Consider the following 22,116-nt stretch of genomic DNA (forward strand, 5'->3'; position numbering starts at 1 on the left):
GGATGAAATTAGAAAAATAGTTATAATTCATAATAATTAGATTAACCTAAAAATTGAAAGATGTGTCAAAACAAATGACAGATGTCATGAAACATTGATTTTGATTGAAGGCTTTGCAATTTTGCGCTACAACATAACTTACAGCTGCATTCGCCAATAATTCCCATTTAAATATTCACTTGCTACTATTATTATGGGACAGAGGAAGTAATTATTAGTAAGTCGTTCTTGTGTAATAGAGGGGAATGGAATTTTAAGGCTGGAAGAGCTCCTGCATTTTTATAGATGAAAAATTGAAATACACAGAGATTGATTAGCTCAATAGTATTATATCACTATTATCTAGATCTTTTCCTCTGGAGCTTTTTCTCCTGTTCTAGAGATTGTGTATTTATCTAGTTGTTAGATGAGAGCAAATTAGATGAGGCATCCTAGAATGTGTGTTTTTGTCCTGTTTCATTAATCATTACTCTTATTTGATTAATAATTTAAAGAGATTTTAAAATTTGTTTTTAATGTGAGTTTTTTATTTAGATTCACTAGGTTTTTATTTATTTTTATTCAAGTAGTAGTTTGTCAATATTCTTTTATTGTATTGATAATTTGCATTAAAAATTATTTTCACTTTTGAAAGAATTTATTTTCTATAATAAATTCAGCCAGTAATAAATTTTTGAAAGTGCTTAAAATGATTATAATGGGTAAATGTGGTTTTTAGGATTATAGTGTATAGTTATATGTTATCCAGACTTTTTGTTTTTGGTCTGTCAGGGAAAGTAATTATTAATAACATATGAAGAGTTTGCCAAGATCTATTTGTGTTAACTAAAGAAAGGTCTGCCACTGGAGCTGAAATGCATCATAGTATACTTTTTTTTCTTTAATAAGTGTAATCCTCTACCAAAACACAGTTTGAATCCCAGGACTTGAAAAAAAAATGGACAACTCAGTGAAGATGAATTAAAAATCCTGATTATTTTTAGTCCAATGATTCCAATTTTATTGTTTAAAAATGTCATAATGAGATTGCACAGGTTACTTCTCTTCTGTGTATAATCTGCTCGGAGAGACGTCTGCAGACCCACTCTGTAAAAATATAGTTCTGAATGTAGGATCTTTTCCCTCCCAAGTTCTGGTTCTTTTCCTGGCAGGCACTACTTTCTTCCTGAGTCTTCAATCAAGAGACATATCACATGTTCCCTTCTCAGGGGAGAGGCCCTTTAGGTAGTGCTTCTCTGGTTTACCTGTGTAATTGCCCTTTAAAAAAGGGCCAAAAGAATTTTTGCCAAACAGTGCATGTATTAGGACTCCTTTTCCTGTGATTACTCTATTTTCAAATCAAATGCATAAGAAACAACAATGTTTTGAAAAATACTAAATGAAAACATGGTGTAAAATACATTCGCTCTTGGGAAGTATTTTTTTCATTTATAATTTTTGTTGAATGAACTCATAAATTGATTGTAAACATTTCTATTTTGTTTTTTGATTCCACAGTCCATACGGTAACACTGTTTCTAAATATCTTCGGATGCTTGGCTTGGTTTTGTGTTGATGCTACAAGAGGGGTTGATTTTGGATTGAGTATCCTGTGGTTCTTGCTTTTTACTCCTTGTTCATTTGTCTGTTGGTACAGACCACTTTACGGAGCTTTCAGGTAAAATGTGTGTACTTTAAAATATGCTCTTTAAAACCTGTGAAGTAAATACTCATGGTACACTTTAACGGGAAAATTGACATTTTCATTAAAAAAAATTTTTATTATTGTATAACACCTTCAGAAAAGTCGATATATCATATGCATGTGTATTCAATCACAAGTGGTCATTATAGCCTAAATCTTAAATGAAACTAGGTAATGTAAATGCATGTAATGTTTAAAGTGAATCACTTTCACCTAGCAACTTTGTAAGTATGTTCTGTGTAAATTCACTTTTGGTTTTTCAAAAGACAGCAACATTTTAAAACTATTTAGACTATAAGATGAAGTATAATACTTTTCATGGTATATTTAATTGTTGGTTAGGAGTAACATTTCCTAAATGCATATTCTGTGGGCAATTAGTAGGTGTTGTGGAAAAAAACAGTTCATTAGTTTTCCGTTTGGGAAAGGCTGGATAATAAAGTTAAGCAAGTTACTTCATTTTAGGATTTCTTAGACTCTTTAAGAGCCTAGTGTGTTTTATGATTTGACCATGAAACCATTATTATTATACTTATTATTTTGTCAAGCACCTTTTTCGACTATTGTTTTAAGAAATAAACATTGGGAAATGCTGATTTAGATGCTAGCACTGTTTGAGTCCACATATTCAGTTGTTTATCAACTCATTTTTATTTGAATAAACTAATTTATGAATAATGAACCTCTTTCAACTCTCATGAATGAGAGGTAGCATTACTGAGAAATAGGCATGTACCAGTATTGTGCAGATGATATATTAGGGAAATGAGAGGGTCACATTCAATTATTTAACTTTTTTTCCATTTCAACATAAAATTTCTTTGGTTAACTAGAATGTTTACCATCCCCACCTCACACACACAAAATATGGAATTAGAAACCCAGATATGTAAACAGATGGGGTTGGGGGGACAGAAAGAAAAGAGAGAAGATTGAGAATTTGGAGAGAAAAGGTGTCACTCAACAGAAAACTAAATTGGTTAGAAATAAAATGCAGGGGAAAATAGGTGGGAGGAGAGAAAATGAGGAAAGAACCTTTGGGTATATATTGAAATATGGGAGGTTGGTTGTCAAGGAATGGGGCGAGGGACCTCTGTAAATGTGGGTTGGAGAGAAATTAAAAGGAACTATCTACTTTCTGCATGATGTAGGAAGAGAGTTCTTTTCCTTGTTATATAAGCCCGGCTCACAAGGTTTATCAATTTTTAATTTTTTTGACATCTGGCCTCTGCCTGCCTACTTTTGTCATGTTACCAGTATAACCATAATGATACTGGTGGGTGGCAATGGGGATGTATCAATTTGAAATTTTAAAAGTGACCTGAGACTAGAGATTTTGGATTTTAAACCTCTATGACTAACATAGCCAAAAAGACTATTAAAAACCAGTTTTTGCCCTGGCCAGTGTTGTTAAGTGGTTAGAGTGGCCCTGGGACCACAGGGTCACAGGTTTGATTCCCAGTCAAGGGCATGTACCTGGGTTGTGGGTTTGATCCTGGTCCCGGTCAGTGCATGAGTGGGAGGCAATCAGTCGATGTGTCTCTCTTACATCTATGTTTTTCTCTCTCTCCCTCCCATTTGCCCCTTCCACTCTCTCTAAAAAAATCAATGGAAAAATGTCCTCAAGTGACAAAACAAACAAAAAGCCAGTCTTTTGCCATTTATTACTTGAAATCACTCAGTTCCTTTTATTCTCTTTCTTTGCCAGTTGTAGGCTAGATTTTTAGCTGAATTGCAAGCCTTTAGAGTATATCACAAATACGCTAATTATCTGGGTTTCACTATTTGGAGCAGAACTGAGAGGAAAAAAATTTTATGGGGAAAGTTGAAATTAGAATATTTGAAATCATTAATATACCTACTCAGTGTATAACTTTGGGATTTTCTTCATCCAGAAAGCCAAGTGTTGGTGAGCCAAAGTATCTTTGGAAGTACTTAGTAAAGTTTGTTAAACATTTATTAACCACAGATTTCTTCCATAAATATGAAACTCAAACCAGATACATTGGATATGATTATTTATATTAAATATAGGATTTTTTTAAATATATTTTATTGATTTTTTACAGAGAGGAAGGGAGAGAGATAGAGAGTTAGAAACATCGATGAGAGAGAAACATCGATCAACTGCCTCCTGCACATCTCCCACTGGGGATGTGCCCGCAACCCAGGTACATGCCCTTGACCGGAATCGAACCTGGGACCCTTCAGTCTGCAGGCTGACGCTCTATCCACTGAGCCAAACCGGTTTCGGCTAAATATAGGATTTTAAAAGAGATTTTACTTATTCATGTAGGTGCTTTACTAATATTTGAGATTGGTTTTGATAGAGATTTCTGCCTTTGAGAAAGGGCAGTCGGGATATTTAAGGGCTTTGTATTATATTTTAAGAACGATGATTAAGAAATGAAACAAACATCTGAACATACTATGTAAGTCCGTAGATAATGGGTAACTAAAACTTTTTAGGCTGGGCTTACATACACACACACACACACACACACACACACACACACGCGCGCGCGTGCGCGCGTGCATGTATATATATATATATATACTTTAATCCTCACTTGAGGATATTTTTCTTTCTTTTTTAAAAAATACATTTTTATTGATTTCAGAGAGAGGAAGGGAGAGGGAGAGAGAGATTGAAATATCAATGATGAGAGAGAATCATCGATTGGCTGCCTCCTCCACGCCCCCTACGGGGGATTGAGCCCGGTCTGGGCGTGTGCCCTTGACCGGAATTGAACCTGGGACCCTTCAGTCCGAAGGCCGATGTTCTATCCATTGAGCCAAACCGGTTAGGGTGATATTTTCCCATTGATTTTTAGAGAGAGTGGAAGAGAGAGGGAAAGACCGAGAGAAACATCGACGTGAGAGAAACAATAATTGGTTGCCTCCTGCACGCACCCCGACCAGGGCCCCGGGCTGGGGAGGAGTCTGCAACTGAAGTATGTGCCCTTGACTGGATTCAAACCTGGGACCCTTCAGTCCGCAGGCCAATGCTCTATCCACTGAGCCAAACCAGCTAGGACTATATGTGATTTTAAAAGTTAAGTTTATTAGGTATCAGAATTAAACTTGGAGTTGCCATTTTGTCATTTATATGTGTGTTTTTTTAAAATATATTTTTATTGACTTCAGAGAAGAAGGAAGGAGTGAGAGATAGAAACATCACTGATGAGAATCATTGATCCGCTGCCTCCTGAACACCTCTTACTGGGGATCAAGCCCGAAACCCGGGCATGTGCCCTGACCAGGAATTGAACTGTGACTTCCTGGTTCATGGGTGGACGCTCAACCATTGAGCCACACTGGCTGGGCTCATTTATATGTTTTTAAAAGATTATAACTGTTCTTAATTTTATGCTTCCCCAAATCACTAAGCATTATGTAAATACTTTAAAATATTTATTAGGCAGTTATTAATGCGGCAGTGTGTTGTTGAAGAAGTATTAACTATTGGAAACATACTGAGAAAAGGTTAGAATTCTGGCTTCCCCACTTAAAAATTGTGTGCTCCTAGGAAAATGCAGTAAAAACTAGCAGTGCCTCAGTTTGTTGAGTGTAAATTGGTGATAGTATTTGCTGAGTTGATAAGAGGATTAGAGATAATGTATGCAACATTTTTGGCTTTGTGGGTGGTCAACAGATCACCAAAGATGTATGGATGACAAAAAGCACTTGAAATAGTGCTCAGCAACATTAGGTATTAGGAAAATCCAAATTGAAATCAGATGAGATGTCACTATATACTTGTTAGCATGGCTAAAATGTAAAGGGTTGACCATACCAAGTGTAGATGTGGAGGAACTGGAACACTTATATACTGCTGTTGGGAATATAAAATGGAATAAATGCTTCATTAAACAGTTTGGCAGTTTCTTAAAATGTTAAACATAAACTTCCCAGGTGTTCCAGAAACAATCTAAATGACTATCAGTAGGTGAATGAATAAAATTGGTCTATCTATACAATGCACTGCTACATAACATTGAAAAGGAAGGAACTTTTGACACATGCAACATTGAGTGAATCTCAAAATAATTTTGCTGAGTGAAAGAGGCAGACAAGAAAAAAGTATATAGTGTATGATCCCATTTATATAAAACTCTAAAATATGAAAGCTATGCTGACAGAAAACAGTGGGTGGGGTGGAGAGGGAGGGATTACTTATGTGCACAAGAAACGGGATAAGTATGATTTTTATTGGAGAAGGTTCATGGGTATATACATATGTCAAACCATTGAACTGTACATTAAAATATTTGCAGTTTATTGTATGTTAACTATAATTCAGTGAAACTAGTAAAAAAAGGAAAACTACATTTTTTTGTTAAGATGTTTTGTTGTATAGCTGGAAATTGAAAAGTGAGGTTGCAGTAATAAAAACAATATCTTCTAGTATTTGGATAAAGGTTTCACATAAATTATGTTATTGTAATATCAAGCCTCAGGTAGTTGCCGCTGGTATATTTAAAAATATTTTATTTTTTAACATTGAGTGTCAGTCTGCATGTGAATATAAAGGTATTAAGAAAAATGACATTTTCTCCTTTTTTCTCTCCCTCCCGCGCCCCCCCCCCCCGCCTTTTTTAAAAAGGAGTGACAGTTCATTCCGATTCTTTGTATTCTTCTTCGTCTATATTTGTCAGTTTGCCGTACATGTACTACAGGCTGCAGGATTTCACAACTGGGGCAACTGGTAAGTCATTTTATTACTCTAGTTAATCTGTTCATCTTGTATCTTTATGTAATTTTTGGCTTCCTAAAAATAGTTAACAGAGAAAAGCCACATTAGCAAAAGGAAATAAATAAAAGTAAAAATTGCAGTTTTTAGTATTTAATTTTCTAAGACATAACCTTTTGAAAAACCATTCTATTTGAAAATTATGTTCCCATTTTTAAAATTGGCACATTATATCTAGTTTAAATAAAATGTGTATATCATGGGCACTAAGAGGAAAATTTGTAAAAAGGAGACTGAGGAGTGATCAGATAGGAAGGCCAAGGACAGTGGAAGGGAGAGAAAAGAAATTCAAGGGTTTTAAGGAAAAGGGACCTATTATGTGTAAAGCACTATTTTAGGTATTACAAACCTGTTTTCATATACACACACATGTGCATGGACATATGTCTTTGAAGAGTGGAATCACTGCATCACATACATACATATATATTTTCTTTTTTATTGAATTTATTAGGGTGACATTGGTTAGTAAAATTATATAGGTTTCAGGTGTATAATTCTATAATACATCATCTGTATATTGTATTGTGTGTTCACCACCCCAAGTCAAGTCTCTTTCCATTACCATTTATCTCCCTTATACTAACTCTTCTACCTCCCCCACCTCCCTTCCCTCTGGTAATCTCCATACTGTTGTCTATGTCGATGAGTTTTCTTCTTCTTCTTGTTTTTTTCTTAATCTCTTTACCTTTTTCACCTAGCCCCACAACCCCTCCTCCCCTCTTACAGCTGTCAGTCTGTTCTCTATCTGTGAGTCTGTTTCGATTTTGTTTTTTAGTTTATTTTGCTGATTAGATTCTACATATGAGTGAAATCATATGGTACTTGTCTTTCTCTGACTGGGTTATTTCACTTAGCATAACACTCTTCAGGTCTATTCATGCTGTCACACAAGGTAAGATTTCCTTCTTTTTTTATAACCAAATAGTATTCCATTGTATAAATGGGCCACAGCTTTTTTATCCACTTATCTACTGATGGACACTTCATCTGCTTCCAAATCTATACATATATTTTTAAATAATATAATCATTCTCCATATGACAAAATGGTCACTTATTAGGAGGTCCTAAGAAGTGGACACTATTTGGACCCAGGCTAGGAGGTAATAGCAGATTTATATCTCCCTTCATACACTGTGGAGCAAACACTCCTTGAATGAAACAACAGATGGAAAAGAGCACATCTCTAAAATTATCTCCCTCTCTGAAATCAATATATGTGTGTGTGTGTGTGTGTGTGTATATATATATATATATTTATTTATTTTTAAGAATTCAACTTTAAATTTGTAACTCAAGTTATAAAAGAAAGAAGAGAGAATCATCGATAGACTGGATAGACTGCCTCCTATATACCCCCTACTGGGGATTGAGCCCACAACCCGGGCATGTCCCCTGACTGAGATTCCAACTGAAACCCCCAGGTTCATAGATGGACATTCAACCACTGAGCAACACTGGCCTGGCACAATTGAGTTTTTATAAGATAAGAGCATATTCTGGGCAAATTTACTGCAGTGTACATAAACTAAAATGAGCATGTAACTACAGTGTATTGAGGACTTACATTTAGTATGCTACTACTGAATTGGAGTAGTGACTGGCAATCAGATAACTTTCGGTAGCTTTGCAGATCTAATGCAGATAATATATTGATATTTTAAGTCCTAGGAAAAAGCATTCATTATCTTTTTTATTTTTTAAGATTTTAAAAAAATGTTTTTATTTCAGAGAGGAAGGGAGAGGGAGAGAGAGATAGAAACATCAATGATGAGAGAGAATCATCACCCAGCTGCCTCCTGCATGCCCCCTATTGGTGATCAAGCCCACAACCTAGGCATATGCCCTGACTGGGAATCGAACTGTGACCTCCTGGTTCATGGGTCAATGCTCAACCACTGAGCCAAATAGGCCGGTGCATTCATTAACATTTTAAATAGTGCTTAGTCTTTGGCATTTGAGGAAATGTTTTAAATATTTAATTAAGAAATACTGCTTATGTTAAAAGCACAAGTTTTTTTTAATTATGAAATTGAAGTAATATTTTACTCTTTAGCACAAACTTTGAAAAAGTGTTAAAATTGAGCACAACAGCATGTGCAGTAATGAAATAGCACAGGAGTCTGCAAGTGAGTGTGCATGTAGGATGACCTATTTTAAGATGAATCTCATGTAATTCAGCAGATTTAAACTATTTGAGTTAATTGTAGATTTACATACAATTATAAAAAAAATAATTCAGAGAGATCCCAAGTATTCTTTCCCTAGTTTCCCCAGTGGTAATATCTTGGTCAAACTATGGTATAGTACCAAAACCAGGATTATGACATTAAGTCAGGATAGAGAACACTTCATCACCAAAGGATCCCTCATGCTGCCCTTTTATAGCCACATTCACTTTCCTCCTGCTCCGATTCCCTCCTTAACGCCAGCAATCACTAATATGTTCGTCATTTCTGTTATTTTGTCATTTCAAGAATTATATAAATGGAATGATATAAATTATATAAATGGAATTATACATTGTGTAACTTTTGGCTTTTTTCCCCTCAGCATCATTCTTAGGCGGTTCATTCAGGTTGTTGTGTGTATTTATTCCTGAGTAGTATTTCATGATATGGATGTACCACAGTTTGTTTAACCAGAGTTGAAGGACTTTGGAGTTCCTAGTGTTTGGGCTATTATGAATAAAGTCACTATAAACATTTGTGAACATAAATTTTTATTTCTCTGTGATAAATACCGAAGATTGTAATTGTTGGTTCATATGGAAGTTGCATATTTAGTGTTTTTTAAGAAACTGACCGTTTTCCAGAATGGATGTACCACTTTACATTCCTACAAACTATGTGTGAGTGATTCAGCCTCCACATCTTCACCAGCATTTGGTATTGTCACTGATTTTACTTTAGCCATCCTGATAGGTGTGTAGTGATATCTAATTGAGGTTTTAATTTGTATTTCCCTAATAACTCATGATGTTGAACATCATTTCATGTGCATATTTGTGATCTTTGTATCCTCTTTGTGAAATATATCTTCATGTTTTTTTGCCCATTTTCCTATCAATTTTTTTTTTTTTTTTTTACTGTTGAGGTTTGAAAGTTCTTTATATATATTCTGGATGCTAACCCTTTGTTGGATATATGGTTTGCAAATATTTTCTTCCATAATTAAGCAGAATTTAAAATGAACTTTAAAAGAAAGTAATAATGAACTCCTAGGCTTAAAAAATATAAAATCTGATGGTATACACTTAAGGCTGGAGGTTGATATCTGGGTTTGAATTCATACTATGCCATTTAGCTGTATGACCTTGGGCAGGTACTGAATAGCTCAGTGACTCAGTTCCTCACCTGTAAAATAGAGATTAAAAACAGCATTATCTTATAGGATTGTTGTGAGAATTAAATGAGTTAACATGTATAAAGAACAAGAACATTGCTTGGTTCATAAGAGCTGAATATATGTTAGTTGTTAATGTTATTTTTTAATGTGCATTGATTTATTTACCTAATTATACTTTCTTTTTGTTACTTCATAGTGGTTGGATTTCATCCCTTACTGGTCTCAACAAAAGTATTCCTGTTGGAATCATGATGATAATCATAGCAGCACTTTTCACAGCATCAGCAGTCATCTCACTAGTTATGTTCAAAAAGGTAAATGAAATTTTATGTCTGCAAATTTTTATAGTGAAACTCATTTTCCTATTTTGCTCTTATTGTAACCTCAAGCCATTTTTTTTGTTCTTTTTGTGCAAGTTTTCTCTCTGAGGATTACTTTTTACAATTAATAGTTAATGCATAGATATATTTTTGAAAATTGCATCACATTTTTAACTTCCTGTAAAAAGGAAATGTTTTAAAATCCTGTTAACTGAAGGCTTTTTGCATTAACTGAAGAGTCAACCTTATTTTTAAAATTTGGATTATTTAAAAATATTCTGATTTCTTTTTTGAATATTAAATATATTAGCCTGATTAATGAAGTGTGATGTGTGCATTTTATTTGTATTTAAAATGTAAAGACACTAAATTATTTATATAAGGTGTAAAGTGAGCTAGTGACAGGTTCAGGCTGGGTTATGACATGAATTTTTGTTTTTAGTGACTGCTCAATTTTCTACACTTCTTCCTATTGAATTCCCATGGCTGTTTTCACAGCCTTAAAAAAAATCATTACATAGTGTAGGAGAGAAATCCGTGTTTTTATTTATTTATATAAAGTTTAATGGTGTTTTATGATGCATTACAGAAATGTTTTCTATTCTACATGTGTTCAAACTTGATATAGAAACCCTTGAAATAACACCTATGTTTTAAAATGATAGACTTTTGATAGGTCTCACTCTGAAGAAAATAAGTCTATACAACATTTTTCTTTATTTTTTAATGCCCAGTTAATTGAGATATGTACAAGGAGTGGATAGAAATAATTGTACTTTATATTTAAGAACACTCTGTACTCTTGAAATATTTTACTTGTACATTTGCCTTTTGTCCTTCTCAAAACTCGCTGAAGGTTAGACTATTTTTTTTCTGTCCAAATTTTGCTATTCATTTTCTGTTAATAAAGCTTTTATTTTCTGAACTACACACACATACTATTGAAACTCAGCTTTCTAAAGCTACTGAATCCTAGTCATTTTGCATTCTTCCTCCTCTTTGAAGCCTTCTGTGCTATAGGTGGCTCCTCTTCCTCAGTCTTCATAATTATGTTCTGATTCTTCTGCCTCTGAGCCTATTCTTTCTCTTTCATTTATTTCTTTGTCCAGTTCATTAGTAAAAGTCTTCTTAAATGCAGTCAGTTCACTGATTTTTGTGCTGTAAAATCTAAAGACCTCCAAACAAACCTAGCACTCTGAAGATTTTTGAAGTGGACATGGGGTGGGAAATGGAATTGTGGTGAATGTGGGAGGTAGGACTAGTCCTTTTCACAGCTCCTGGATCCAGACTTTCTACTCTAGTCAAACTGTACTATGTATTCAGTTTCTTAAAAATACATCCTGCAGCTTCCTTTGCCCCAGTTCATGCTATGCTTCTTAACTTTCAGGTTGCTTCATCTCTACTAGTGTTCTTTCAAGCACTTGTTCAAATCTTCCTGCCTCTTCCACAGAATCTTTCTTAGGGATTATGTCATCCTCTATTTTATCGGGGAACTTGCTGTCTGTATTACACACTGGGATCTGGGCATAAGCCACTTTATGTACCTTATAGTGCACATTTTCTGGATACCCAGCTTGTTAAATTCCTCCACAGTGAATATATCTTGTTGCATTGGAATTAAATGAGAAGAGCTTTGGAACCACACAACTCAGGTCAAAAATCTGACATCTTCACATACAGCTGTATGGACTGAGGCATGCTTCTGTAACCGCTCAGGTTCATTACCTTCACCCATACTCTAAGCTCCATGGCAGCGGGACCTAGTCTGTGTGCTTTCAGGCTGTATTCCTCACATTTAGAACAGTGACTGGCAGTGATTGGCATGTGATAGGTATATATATAGGTTGAATGAATGAGAATAACTGCTACTTTTATGGGGTTGGTGTGAGGATTGAATGAAATAATGAATGTAAATTGCATAGCACAGGGCCTCAATTGAAATTAATGTTCTTTTCTGGTCTTTTGACCTCTTTATCATGTTATATTCAGGGTCTGGTCTGATGTGTAGTTTTGTTGAGTAGGTGCTTGTATCAGTCAGTGTTCCATCAGAGAAACAGAACAGAATAAAGCTATTTATTGAGATGAATTGGCTTATGTGGTTGTGGGGGTTGGCCAGATCAGTCTGAAACCCACAGATGGGCGGTCAGGAAGGGTTGTAAGCTCAAGCAGAAGCTGAAGCTCTAGTCCACAGGTGGGATTTTTTTCTTTCTCAGAAAAACCTCAGTTCTGTTCATAAGGCATTTTAACTAATTGAATCAGGCCCACCCAGATCATTCAAGATATTCTCTTTTTCTCAGAGTGAACTGATTATAGATGATAACCATATATGCAAAATACCTTCACAGCAACACCTAGATTAGTGTTTGGTAACTGGAGAGTATAGTCTGACCATTATAACATCTCTTTGGACAATTTATTCCAAATATATCATAGGGTATGCTTTCTAAAACTAGAAATGTAATAAATTTAGAGTACAGTAGAGGGTTTTGTGGTATGTTGCAGGTTCCATTCATTTGTTAAACAACCATTGAAGAGTATGTGTTAGTGTGCCATATGCTCAAGGAGTTCACATTGTGGTGTGGAAGAGAAACAAATGAATGGGTATCAGAATCCAATGATTTAGTGGCCATTGTGTGGCCAAATATAGGGAGCACACAGGAGGGACATCTAACTAAGTTTTGGAGATCTCTTTTAGTAGTGAGGTCTTTTTGTATTGCCTTGGGTGAGAGATCATGATGAACAGGAGTTACCTAAGTAAAGGATTAACGGGGAAGGAGAGGATAAGTAGGTACCAGGTAGCAGGGATACCATTTTCATATCTAGCTGCAGGGAATAGCATGGTATATACAGGGAATTAAAAGTAGCTGAGAATGGATGGGAAATAAGCTTGGTGCTTGAGTCCTGCAAGGAGAAAGTGAGCTGTTGGTGGTAGAGGAGAGGTAAAGATGAGGCTGAAAAAGTAAGTGTACTTTTATTCTGTAGGTCTTGTAAACTAAGAAACCTTGTTAAGAAATTTGGATCTTGCCCCAGCCAGCTTGGCTTGGTGGATAGAGTGTCGGCTTGCGGACTGAAGGGTCCCAGGTTTGATTCCCGTCAAGGGCACATGCCTGGGTTGTGGGCTCGATCCCCAGTAGGGGGCGTGCAGGAGGCAGCCAATCAATGATTCTCTTTCATCATTGATGTTTCTCTCTCTCTCTCCCTCTTCCTTCCTCTCTGAAAACAATAAAGAAATAAAATAAAAAAGTAATAATAATAAAAAGAAGAAATTTGGATCATCTCCAAAGAGTAGTGGTGGGCCATAGAAGAGGTTCAAAGAGGAGAGCAGTTGAATTGATCTGATTTGAACTTTAGAAAGACTATTCAGAAATAGATTTGGGATTTGTGGGGCACCAATGTGGTACTTAGAGAAATTAAGACTTGGAGATAAGCTAGGAAGCTGGTTACTAACTAGAAAGTAATGATGGTAGCCTAAACTGAGAAAGTGGCAGTAAAGTAACCGTAGCACGGGGAAAATGAGCAGGTAGTGATTGATTTGACTTGGGCCTGGAAGTGGGGGATGAGGGAAGACTCAAGGATGACAACCCAGTCTTTTAGATGGTGGGTCATTCAGAAAGAGAGCATCAAGATGTTTTCAACTTTACACATGGAGAGTTTAAACTTCTAGAGGGGCCTTAAAGTGTAATTAATCACTTTGTAGGCTTTTGGATAATAAGTTGGGAGCAAAGGCAAGAGCTTTAGGCTGGATTTCTAGACTTGGGAAGTATTGACTTCTTGATGTAAATGGAACATAGAAGGTGAATATGAAGTGAGAAGAGGGTCTAGGGTAGAATACTCCCAGCAATTAAGAATCTACTGAGGGAAGAATGTGGAAGAAATTTTAACCAGCAGTGGTGGTGGTGGGGAATGTGTGGCATAGATGCTTAATAGAGTCAGAGTGTAGAGGAAGTGTTTATTTTGCAGCTGCTGTGTAACTGACTGCTGTGTGCAGCACTCTAGTCTTTGACCTGCAATGTTTTTCCCCAGGTAACAATTCTTCAGGATCCAGTTGCATGAAAAGAAAGGTTTTAGAGCTGTGCTTGTTGTATTCCAGGCAGTCAAAAGAAGTATGACTGCTTCTCAAATCAGTATATTGATATGGAAATTGTACAACATACTATATTTTGGTTGGCTTTTTTTTTCTGTTACTACATAATTAAAGAAGTTCCCAGTTATTTCTTTTTTATATGTGTTCACTGTCTTTCAGTCTGTATAAGCTTTTAAACTTATCTGAATCTCATAGTCTTTATCTGTGAAAGAAGGAATTTAGATGAGATGATTTTGTGACGTACAGTCAATGGGGATAATATAAGCTAAAATGTGATTTGAGCTAGCTTTCATATTTGTAATGGCATAGATTTCTCTTACTTTGATAGAAATTGAGATCCGATAAAAGCACCTAATTTTTTTCTTTTTCACTTGCTCAAAACTGGCTGTTTAAAAAAAAAAAAAAAAAAAAATTGGCATTATGTAGCCATAGTTTATAACCACTAGGGGTCAGGCTCTTCATAAACCCTCTAAAAGTTATCTGTGCACACACTATTTTAACTCTAGAATTGTTGTTTTATTTGGCTATTTTGTGTTTCCATCCCTAGCTAAACACATTCTGTGATATATGTTTATTGCTCTTATAGTGAATACAATTTTGAGAATTTTGTTGGCATTCTGATATCTTGTATAGTTGGAGTAGGTAATCATTGGTATGTAGAATTCCCAGTATGAACATTATGGTAACTTAACATTGTTTCCCTCGTAGCATCATCTTACAATCCAAATTTTAAAAAAATTGAAATGCAAGAATACCTGTCTCTTGTACCTCTTCTTAAATGAGGGAATAGTTCAGCCTGTACCTTTCACAGATAGATTTCTTAAAATTTTCATTAGATTATTTCTAAATGATGTTTTGTTTTTTAAATATCTTCTTTCTATAGTAAATGATTAGAATTGAATAATAGTTTGGGGTTAAGGCAGAGGTGCTATAAGTGGGTTAAATAATAAATGAATGAATCACAGGGGAATATGTATGAGGAGTATCCAAAATTTCCCCCTTTTTTAAATTTGTGTGAGAGCTAGAATAACTTAGTATGGAAGACATAAATAGATAATACATAATTCATATTCCTCTTGGGACCTAGTTTTGAATGATTATTTTTTCCATGAAACTTTAAAAATTGTGTATAGACTTTTGTGTCCACATTCATCAGGTAATTATTAGTAGTAATTTAGTAAATCAAGTATTTATAATGCTATACATAACATATTTTTATTCATATCTTTATATATATATTTTAACAGCTTCATTGAGGTATTTAAATATGCAGTTTACTCATTTAAAATGTACAGTTCAGTTGTTTTGAATATATTATTAATCTTTAAAGATTGTGGGGAAAAATATATAACATAAAATTTGCCATTTTAATCAGTTTTAAGTGTACAAGTCAGTGACATTAATTATATTCATAACATTGTATAACCATTACCATTGTCTATTTCCAAAATTTTTTCATCACACCAAACAGAAACTCTGTAGCCATTTAGTAACTCCATTTCCCTAATCCTGGTAACTACTAATATACTTTCTGTATCAGTGAATTTGTCTATTCTAGATATTTCATATAAGTGGAATCATACAATATTTTCCTTTTGTGTTTGACTCATATCACTTAGCATAAAGTTTTCAAGGTTCAGCCATGTTGTAGTATGAATCAGAATTTCTTTGTTATGGCCGAATAATATTCCACTGTATGTACATGTTACATTGTGTTATTAATCTGTTGGTCACTTCGGTTGTTTCCTCCTTTTCGCTATTGTGAATAATGCTACGTGTGAATATTGGTGTACACATATCTGTTTGAGTTTCTGCTTTCAGTTTTTTTGGGTATATACCTAGGAATGGAGTTGCTTGGTGATCAACTTTTAGCTTTTTGAGGAACCACCAAATTATTGTCCATAGTGGCTGCATTATTTTGTATTACTACCAGCAAGGGTTCCAATTTCTCCACATCTTTGCCAACACTTGTTATATTCCATTTTTCTAATTATAGCCATCCTAGTAGGTATGAAGTAGTATGTTCACTTTTTAAAAAATTAACCTCTGAGGTAATTACAAACTAAGCATTTTACTTTGTAACACAGGTACGTATAGTCTACTAGAGCAGTATTGCATTTATTTGCTAACTTTTTAATAACGAAGATAATTTTAGGTCATTTGTTTAATTCCTAGCAGATAAAGAAACAAATACTTATTCAGGGGCTCCTGCCACAATTTATGTCTTTATTAAAGGGTGTAACAATAAATGGAAATGTTCTTCCCCTAAAGGAACTAAAAGCATGTGGGGTATCAGACATGTAGATAAGCCCTCCAAAAGAAGCAGCATAATTTGCATCCCTAAAAGATGTACTAAGTGTAAGAGGTACTCACAATAGGGAAAGCCACAGCTAGTTCACGCAGAAAGAGGACAACAGTATTGGAGTTAGGCCCCAAAGGATGAGTGGGATTTCAATAGCATGAAACTAAAGTTGGTAATTCAAGAGGTTACAGAAGGGGGACATCTGACCTAGATCTATGGGCGAGAGGCTTTATAGAGGATTTCTTGGAAATGGTTGATTGAAAAAATTGGGCTTATGGATCCATAGTTTATTAAAAACTCAAAATAAGAATAAAAATATTTCAAAACTCATTTATTTGTATTTTCCCAGCTTTTATAAAAGTTAAAATAATTTTGGTACGACAGGGGTCTTATATTAACAAAAGCATGAATTATTCAAATGGTGTTTTATAAGCTTTAATGAAAATATGTTTGGAAAATTTTGATTAAGTAAAGTACCATGGTTCTTTACTTTCCATCTAATTTTTTTTTTTTTTTGTCATACACCACCCCGGTGTACACTAAGATATTTTTGAAGATACATTAAGGAAGCAGCGTTCCCTTCTGGAATTGCATCTTGTTAGTGACCCATATGCAGATATTTAAAAATTAATTTTAAGTTTTATTAGTGCAACATATTTACATAATTATTTTATGCTGAGGAAAACTCCCAGAGACAGGGTAACAAATATTCTTGTTTCATGGAGGTTTTGAGTGGTGATAGTATGTGAGCATTGTGCACTGAATACTTATGTAGTCTTTTCCCTCTAGGTGTCTCTCTCGGTCTATATAGATAGACTATTGAGAAAGTGTGCTAATCCTACCTTTATTTTGCCTCTGTGCTCTGTGGGGCTATGAATTTCATTTTAAGTGTTTAAACTATGAAGCCTGTGAATATATCACATCAGCTACTCAATACGAATTTGAAAAAGGAAATAACAAAGCAAATTCAAACAAATGTTTATTTATTACATGTCTATAAACTTGGGGGACCTAGTGAACCTGTAATTACATTGCACTGTGACTGGGTCTAGTAAGTAAAGAAGGTTTATTAGATTTCTACAATGTACTTCATTTACTAGAATCTAATCATATGTACTCACTGTGAGATAATTTCTTAAACATAGGAATTGTAATTTATCTATATTAATGTTCCATTAAAAATGTGATTTTGAAAGAGGAGTAGAAATAATCTATACTTATAATAGTGCTATGGTTACTAGAAGAAAGGACTTTTAGGGTTTACCAATATGTGTACTTGTCAGTCCTCTCCTTTTCTCCCTAACATTTTCACACTTTGATGCACGATAATATTGCATGGCCTTGCACCACTATATCAGAAGAATTCAGGAGTGCCTGGGTATTTTTATCTTTTACCCTGACAGTTCTTCATTCCTTAATATGCTTTCTTCCCTTGCCATCTGTAGAAGAGTCCTTGGTTTTTCCCCCTTCCTCTCCTAATCATTCCTTGTTGCTGTCAGTACCTCTTAAATATTGGTGTCTTAGATAGACTTTGGTACTTTTTAAAAAATATATATTTTATTGATTTTTTTACAAGGGAGAGAGATAGAGAGTTAGAAACATTGATCAGCTGCCTCATGCACACCCCTACTGGGGATGTGCCCACAACCCAGGTACATGCCCTTGACCGGAATTGAACCTTGGACCCTTTAGTCCGCAAGCCGACGCTCTATCCACTGAGCCAAACCAGTTAGGGCTTTGACTTTCCTCCTACTTTGTGTGTGTGGTGTTTTAAAAATTGCACAATAGTCTTTATTTTTCTCAAAAAGTTGAAAAAGAGAAATGCAAGACATTTCAGTGTGTTGACTGCATTATAAAGTGTTATATGTAAACAAATTTTTTTTTAAAAGATGGTGTAGCTATAGAGAAAACAATGTTAAAGGAAATGCAAAGGAAGGAAAATTTTCATAAATCACAGAAAGTACCAGCCTGATAGCTTGCTTCCCAGTGTTTCTCAGAAGATAGAATGCAAACCAGAAGGACTGTTTTGTTTAGATTGGTTATAAAATCAGACAAAAGAAATCTGACACTTCAGAATCTATCACAGAAAATCAACTATGGAAGAAATAAAAACTTTAAAATTAAATTTAAGTATCTGGATATATAGAAAGTTCAAGTGTTTTGACAAGTATAATAGGTTTTATGTTGGTAAAGTTGGTTAGTTTTTCTAAGCTGCTACTTTATGATGTAGACAAATCTAATCATTCCAGTTGTTTTCTAAGGGAATAAGTTAGGAGCTACAATTGCAACAGTTGTAAACAATACTCTAGTAGGCCCTAATAGTATTATCTAGTAACTCACATCTTTTGAATTAAAGTTTTGGTAGATTTAGATGTTCAGTTTAAAACTATTTTTAAAAGATGGGCAGTGGGATGTGGCCTGATATATAAAAATATCAGTAAGCAAAGAAGTGACTGAATATACACTTTAGGTATAATTAACTTAAGTATCTTAGACTTAAGAACAAAGCCCTCATTCACCTAGAATATTCACTCCAGAAATATGGAGGCTATATCTAGTGAGCTGAGATGAAAGTCATGGGCATATTACTGCTCATTACCTCTATATATGGCAACTGGTAGAAGTGGGTATTTATATTAGAAATCTTAAAATTATCTTTGTATAATATTAAATTTTACAAATTTATCTGCAATCCATTTATTCCTCCCAATATTGTTCCTTCCAGGAACCTGTACATTCTTCTTTGGTAGTCTTAGGAATCTTTTTAACATAGTTATTTTTCAAGAAAAGGAGATTTTGCTTTGGGCATTAAAATACATACCTGGTTCTGCCATATTTATTATTAAATATCTCTTGAAGTATTTGATTCGTGGTTGAAGGTAGGAGTTATCCACATTGGAGGGGATTTGTTATTTTCAGAAGTCTTTTTGTTATCTTCTTGAGAAGTTCTTTTTGGGATTTATCCAGGTTTTCAAGAAACTGTTCAAATACTTTTACGTGAAGACCTAGACTGGTCTAATAATCTATGGTTCTATGTTTGATATGGTATTCAGCTTTGTTCTCCTCTTTTTCCTCTTCATTAGTGGAAATGGCATCTAATTCATGGCAGATGGAGCTTACAGTTGGAACAATAAGTGGATCAAACTGATGCATTTTCTGTAAATCAGTAGACACTGAAATTTGACCTGTTTTAGGATGAACACTAGAAGGGCTTCTTAGCAACTGGTAGAAGTGAATACTTATATCAGAAATTACGTAGCTAACATTGATATCCAGCCATGGAAAACAGTACTGGAGCATGATCTCCCACTCAAGCCAGGCTCCACATTTGTCATATTTTATGTCATTTGGATATCTGGCTACTTTCTTCAGATGGTCCTTCAAATGCTCCCATTGCTGAAGTGAACTGTGATCCTTTTAGAACAGCGGTTCTCAACCTGTGGGTCGCGACCCCTTTGAGGGTCGAACGACCCTTTCACAGGGGTCACCTAAGACCATCGGAAAACACATATATAATTACATATTGTTTTTGTGATTAACCACTATGCTTTAATTATGTTCAATTTGTAACAATGAAAATACATCCTGCATATCAGATATTTACATTACGATTCATAACAGTAGCAAAATTACAGTTATGAAGTAGCAACAAAAATAATTTTATGGTTGGGGGTCACCACAACATGAGGAACGGTATTAAAGGGTCGCGGCATTAGGAAGGTTGAGAACCACTGTTTTAGAAGCTTTGTTGAAGGTCATCATGAATTTTGTTTCAGGAACACTAGCTTAAAATCTATCTTGACCAACCAAGGCATATTCTTCTAAGTATTTATTTATTATGTTTATAGATTTTCTGACAAAAGGGTGATTTTTTTCATTTTGGTGCAATTTCTTTCTAATATCTTGACCACCCTTTACAATACTCAAATACTCAACTATTCCCGACTGTACTGTGGAGGACAGTTTTCTAACTGATTCATTATAGACCCAACAGTGAACACCTCTTCTTCTAGAACAGCGGTTCTCAACCTGTGGGTCGCAACCCCTTTGGCGGTCGAACGACCCTTTCACAGGGGTCGCCTAAGACCATCCTGCATATCAGATATTTACATTACGATTCATAACAGTAGCAACATTACAGTTATGAAGTAGCAACGAAAATAATTTTATGGTTGGGTCATAACATGAGGAACTGTACTTAAAGCGCCAGAAAGTTGAGAACTACTGGTCTAGAACATACCCAGAGACAATGTTTAAATTCATAGTCCTCTTTCAGTGCTCGGTTGATGATGTGTATGGCCATTGTCATGAGGGTCCAGCACTTAGAATATATGTCTGCAGAACTACAACATCTCTTCACATCATCATAGTTTATGTCAATGTCAAACACCAGTTCGTTTTTTTATGATCCTGGAAAGCTCTCAGCTTCACTGTATTATGTTTATTGAGTTTGTGGGAATATACTGTACCTATATCAATCTTGTATGGATTCAAGGTTGTTGAAGGATTGGTAGCGAAATGTAAATATCATCTTTTAGTGTGAATGAAAATTAACGGTGTTGAGAGTAATTCTCTTTATCACTCTGCCATAATTGAGCCAATGATAATATTAGGTGAAGAGAAAGAGCTCCTAAAGCTTAAGCAGCTTGGGAAGCTCAGCGGGGTCAGATGCCTCCATGGAACTCAGTACTCAGCCCCAGTAGGATAACCGCAAGAATTGGAACCACACTGGAGCCTCTACTTTGTGTTCTTCATGGACAGTTTCATTTGTCAGAATTGTAGCTACCATGTATATGCCAATGGTTTCCAAGTCCATGTCTCTAGCCCATTCCTCTCTTGAGCTCTAAACCAAATCATTACCTGAGTAGGTATTCAGTAAACATTTGTAAGAATATATGACTGTTTAGAACCTAACCAAGCATCTCTCCCTCTCCCCCAAATCAGCCTATCCTCTCTATTCTTTTTGAAATGACTTCCTCGTATCCATACTTAACTTGAATGTCTTTGACTCATTCTGCTTTTTTTCACTTGACATTTACTCTATAATTACGAGTTCCTATACAGGTTGGGGGAAAGGACTGACTTTGGTGCTCTGCCCCCATCCTCCAAACCTGCTTTGATTGCATTTCATTCAGGCTTCTAATTTAGATCTAATCACAGTGCAGTGTAATTACAGATTTGATTTTTGGTCTCTTCCTCTCTCCCCCCCAAGTTTGTAGGCATATAATAAATATTTGTTCCAATTTGTTTTATTATTTCCTTTCTCAAGTTTGTATTAAATTGAGTGGCTGATGTTATATGTATTGATATGCTTCATTGTTTATGCATCTTAAAACACATGCTAATAGAGTATTTTTGAACCTTACCCATGAAAAGAAATCCCAAGATTTGAGTGATAAATCAGTATGGACAGACAGTTCACAGAATTGTTTCTTTGTAAATCCTTTAAAACTTGACCATTCACAAAAGGTTAAATGTATACAGAGTGGACAGCAGAAGTATCTTTGAGGACATAAATAGTGCTTGGTACATTAAATGATAAAATTATATCAGAGGACTATAATATGGTCAGTGGTGTATATATAGCCAATATAGAAATAGGTAAGGTGTTATTTTCTTTGAT

General features: G+C 35.0%; 1 protein-coding gene and 1 pseudogene across 2 annotated transcripts in view; one reads left to right on the forward strand and one right to left on the reverse strand.

Annotated features, from left to right (window-relative positions):
• The window catches only part of SCAMP1 (secretory carrier membrane protein 1), a 69,880-nt gene that overhangs the window by 44,617 nt on the left and 3,147 nt on the right, over positions 1–22,116 (forward strand). For both annotated transcript variants that reach the window (XM_005858068.2, XM_005858067.2), the window contains 3 exons: positions 1,498–1,657; positions 6,291–6,392; positions 9,984–10,101. In XM_005858068.2, coding sequence (XP_005858130.1) covers positions 1,498–1,657; positions 6,291–6,392; positions 9,984–10,101 — 380 coding nt within the window. The remainder of the gene's footprint in view (positions 1–1,497; positions 1,658–6,290; positions 6,393–9,983; positions 10,102–22,116) is intronic.
• On the reverse strand, positions 19,380–21,236 carry LOC106728343 (annotated as a pseudogene).

This window comes from Myotis brandtii, unplaced genomic scaffold, assembly GCF_000412655.1.
Source record: "Myotis brandtii unplaced genomic scaffold, ASM41265v1 scaffold115, whole genome shotgun sequence".
Lineage (NCBI taxonomy): Eukaryota > Metazoa > Chordata > Mammalia > Chiroptera > Vespertilionidae > Myotis > Myotis brandtii.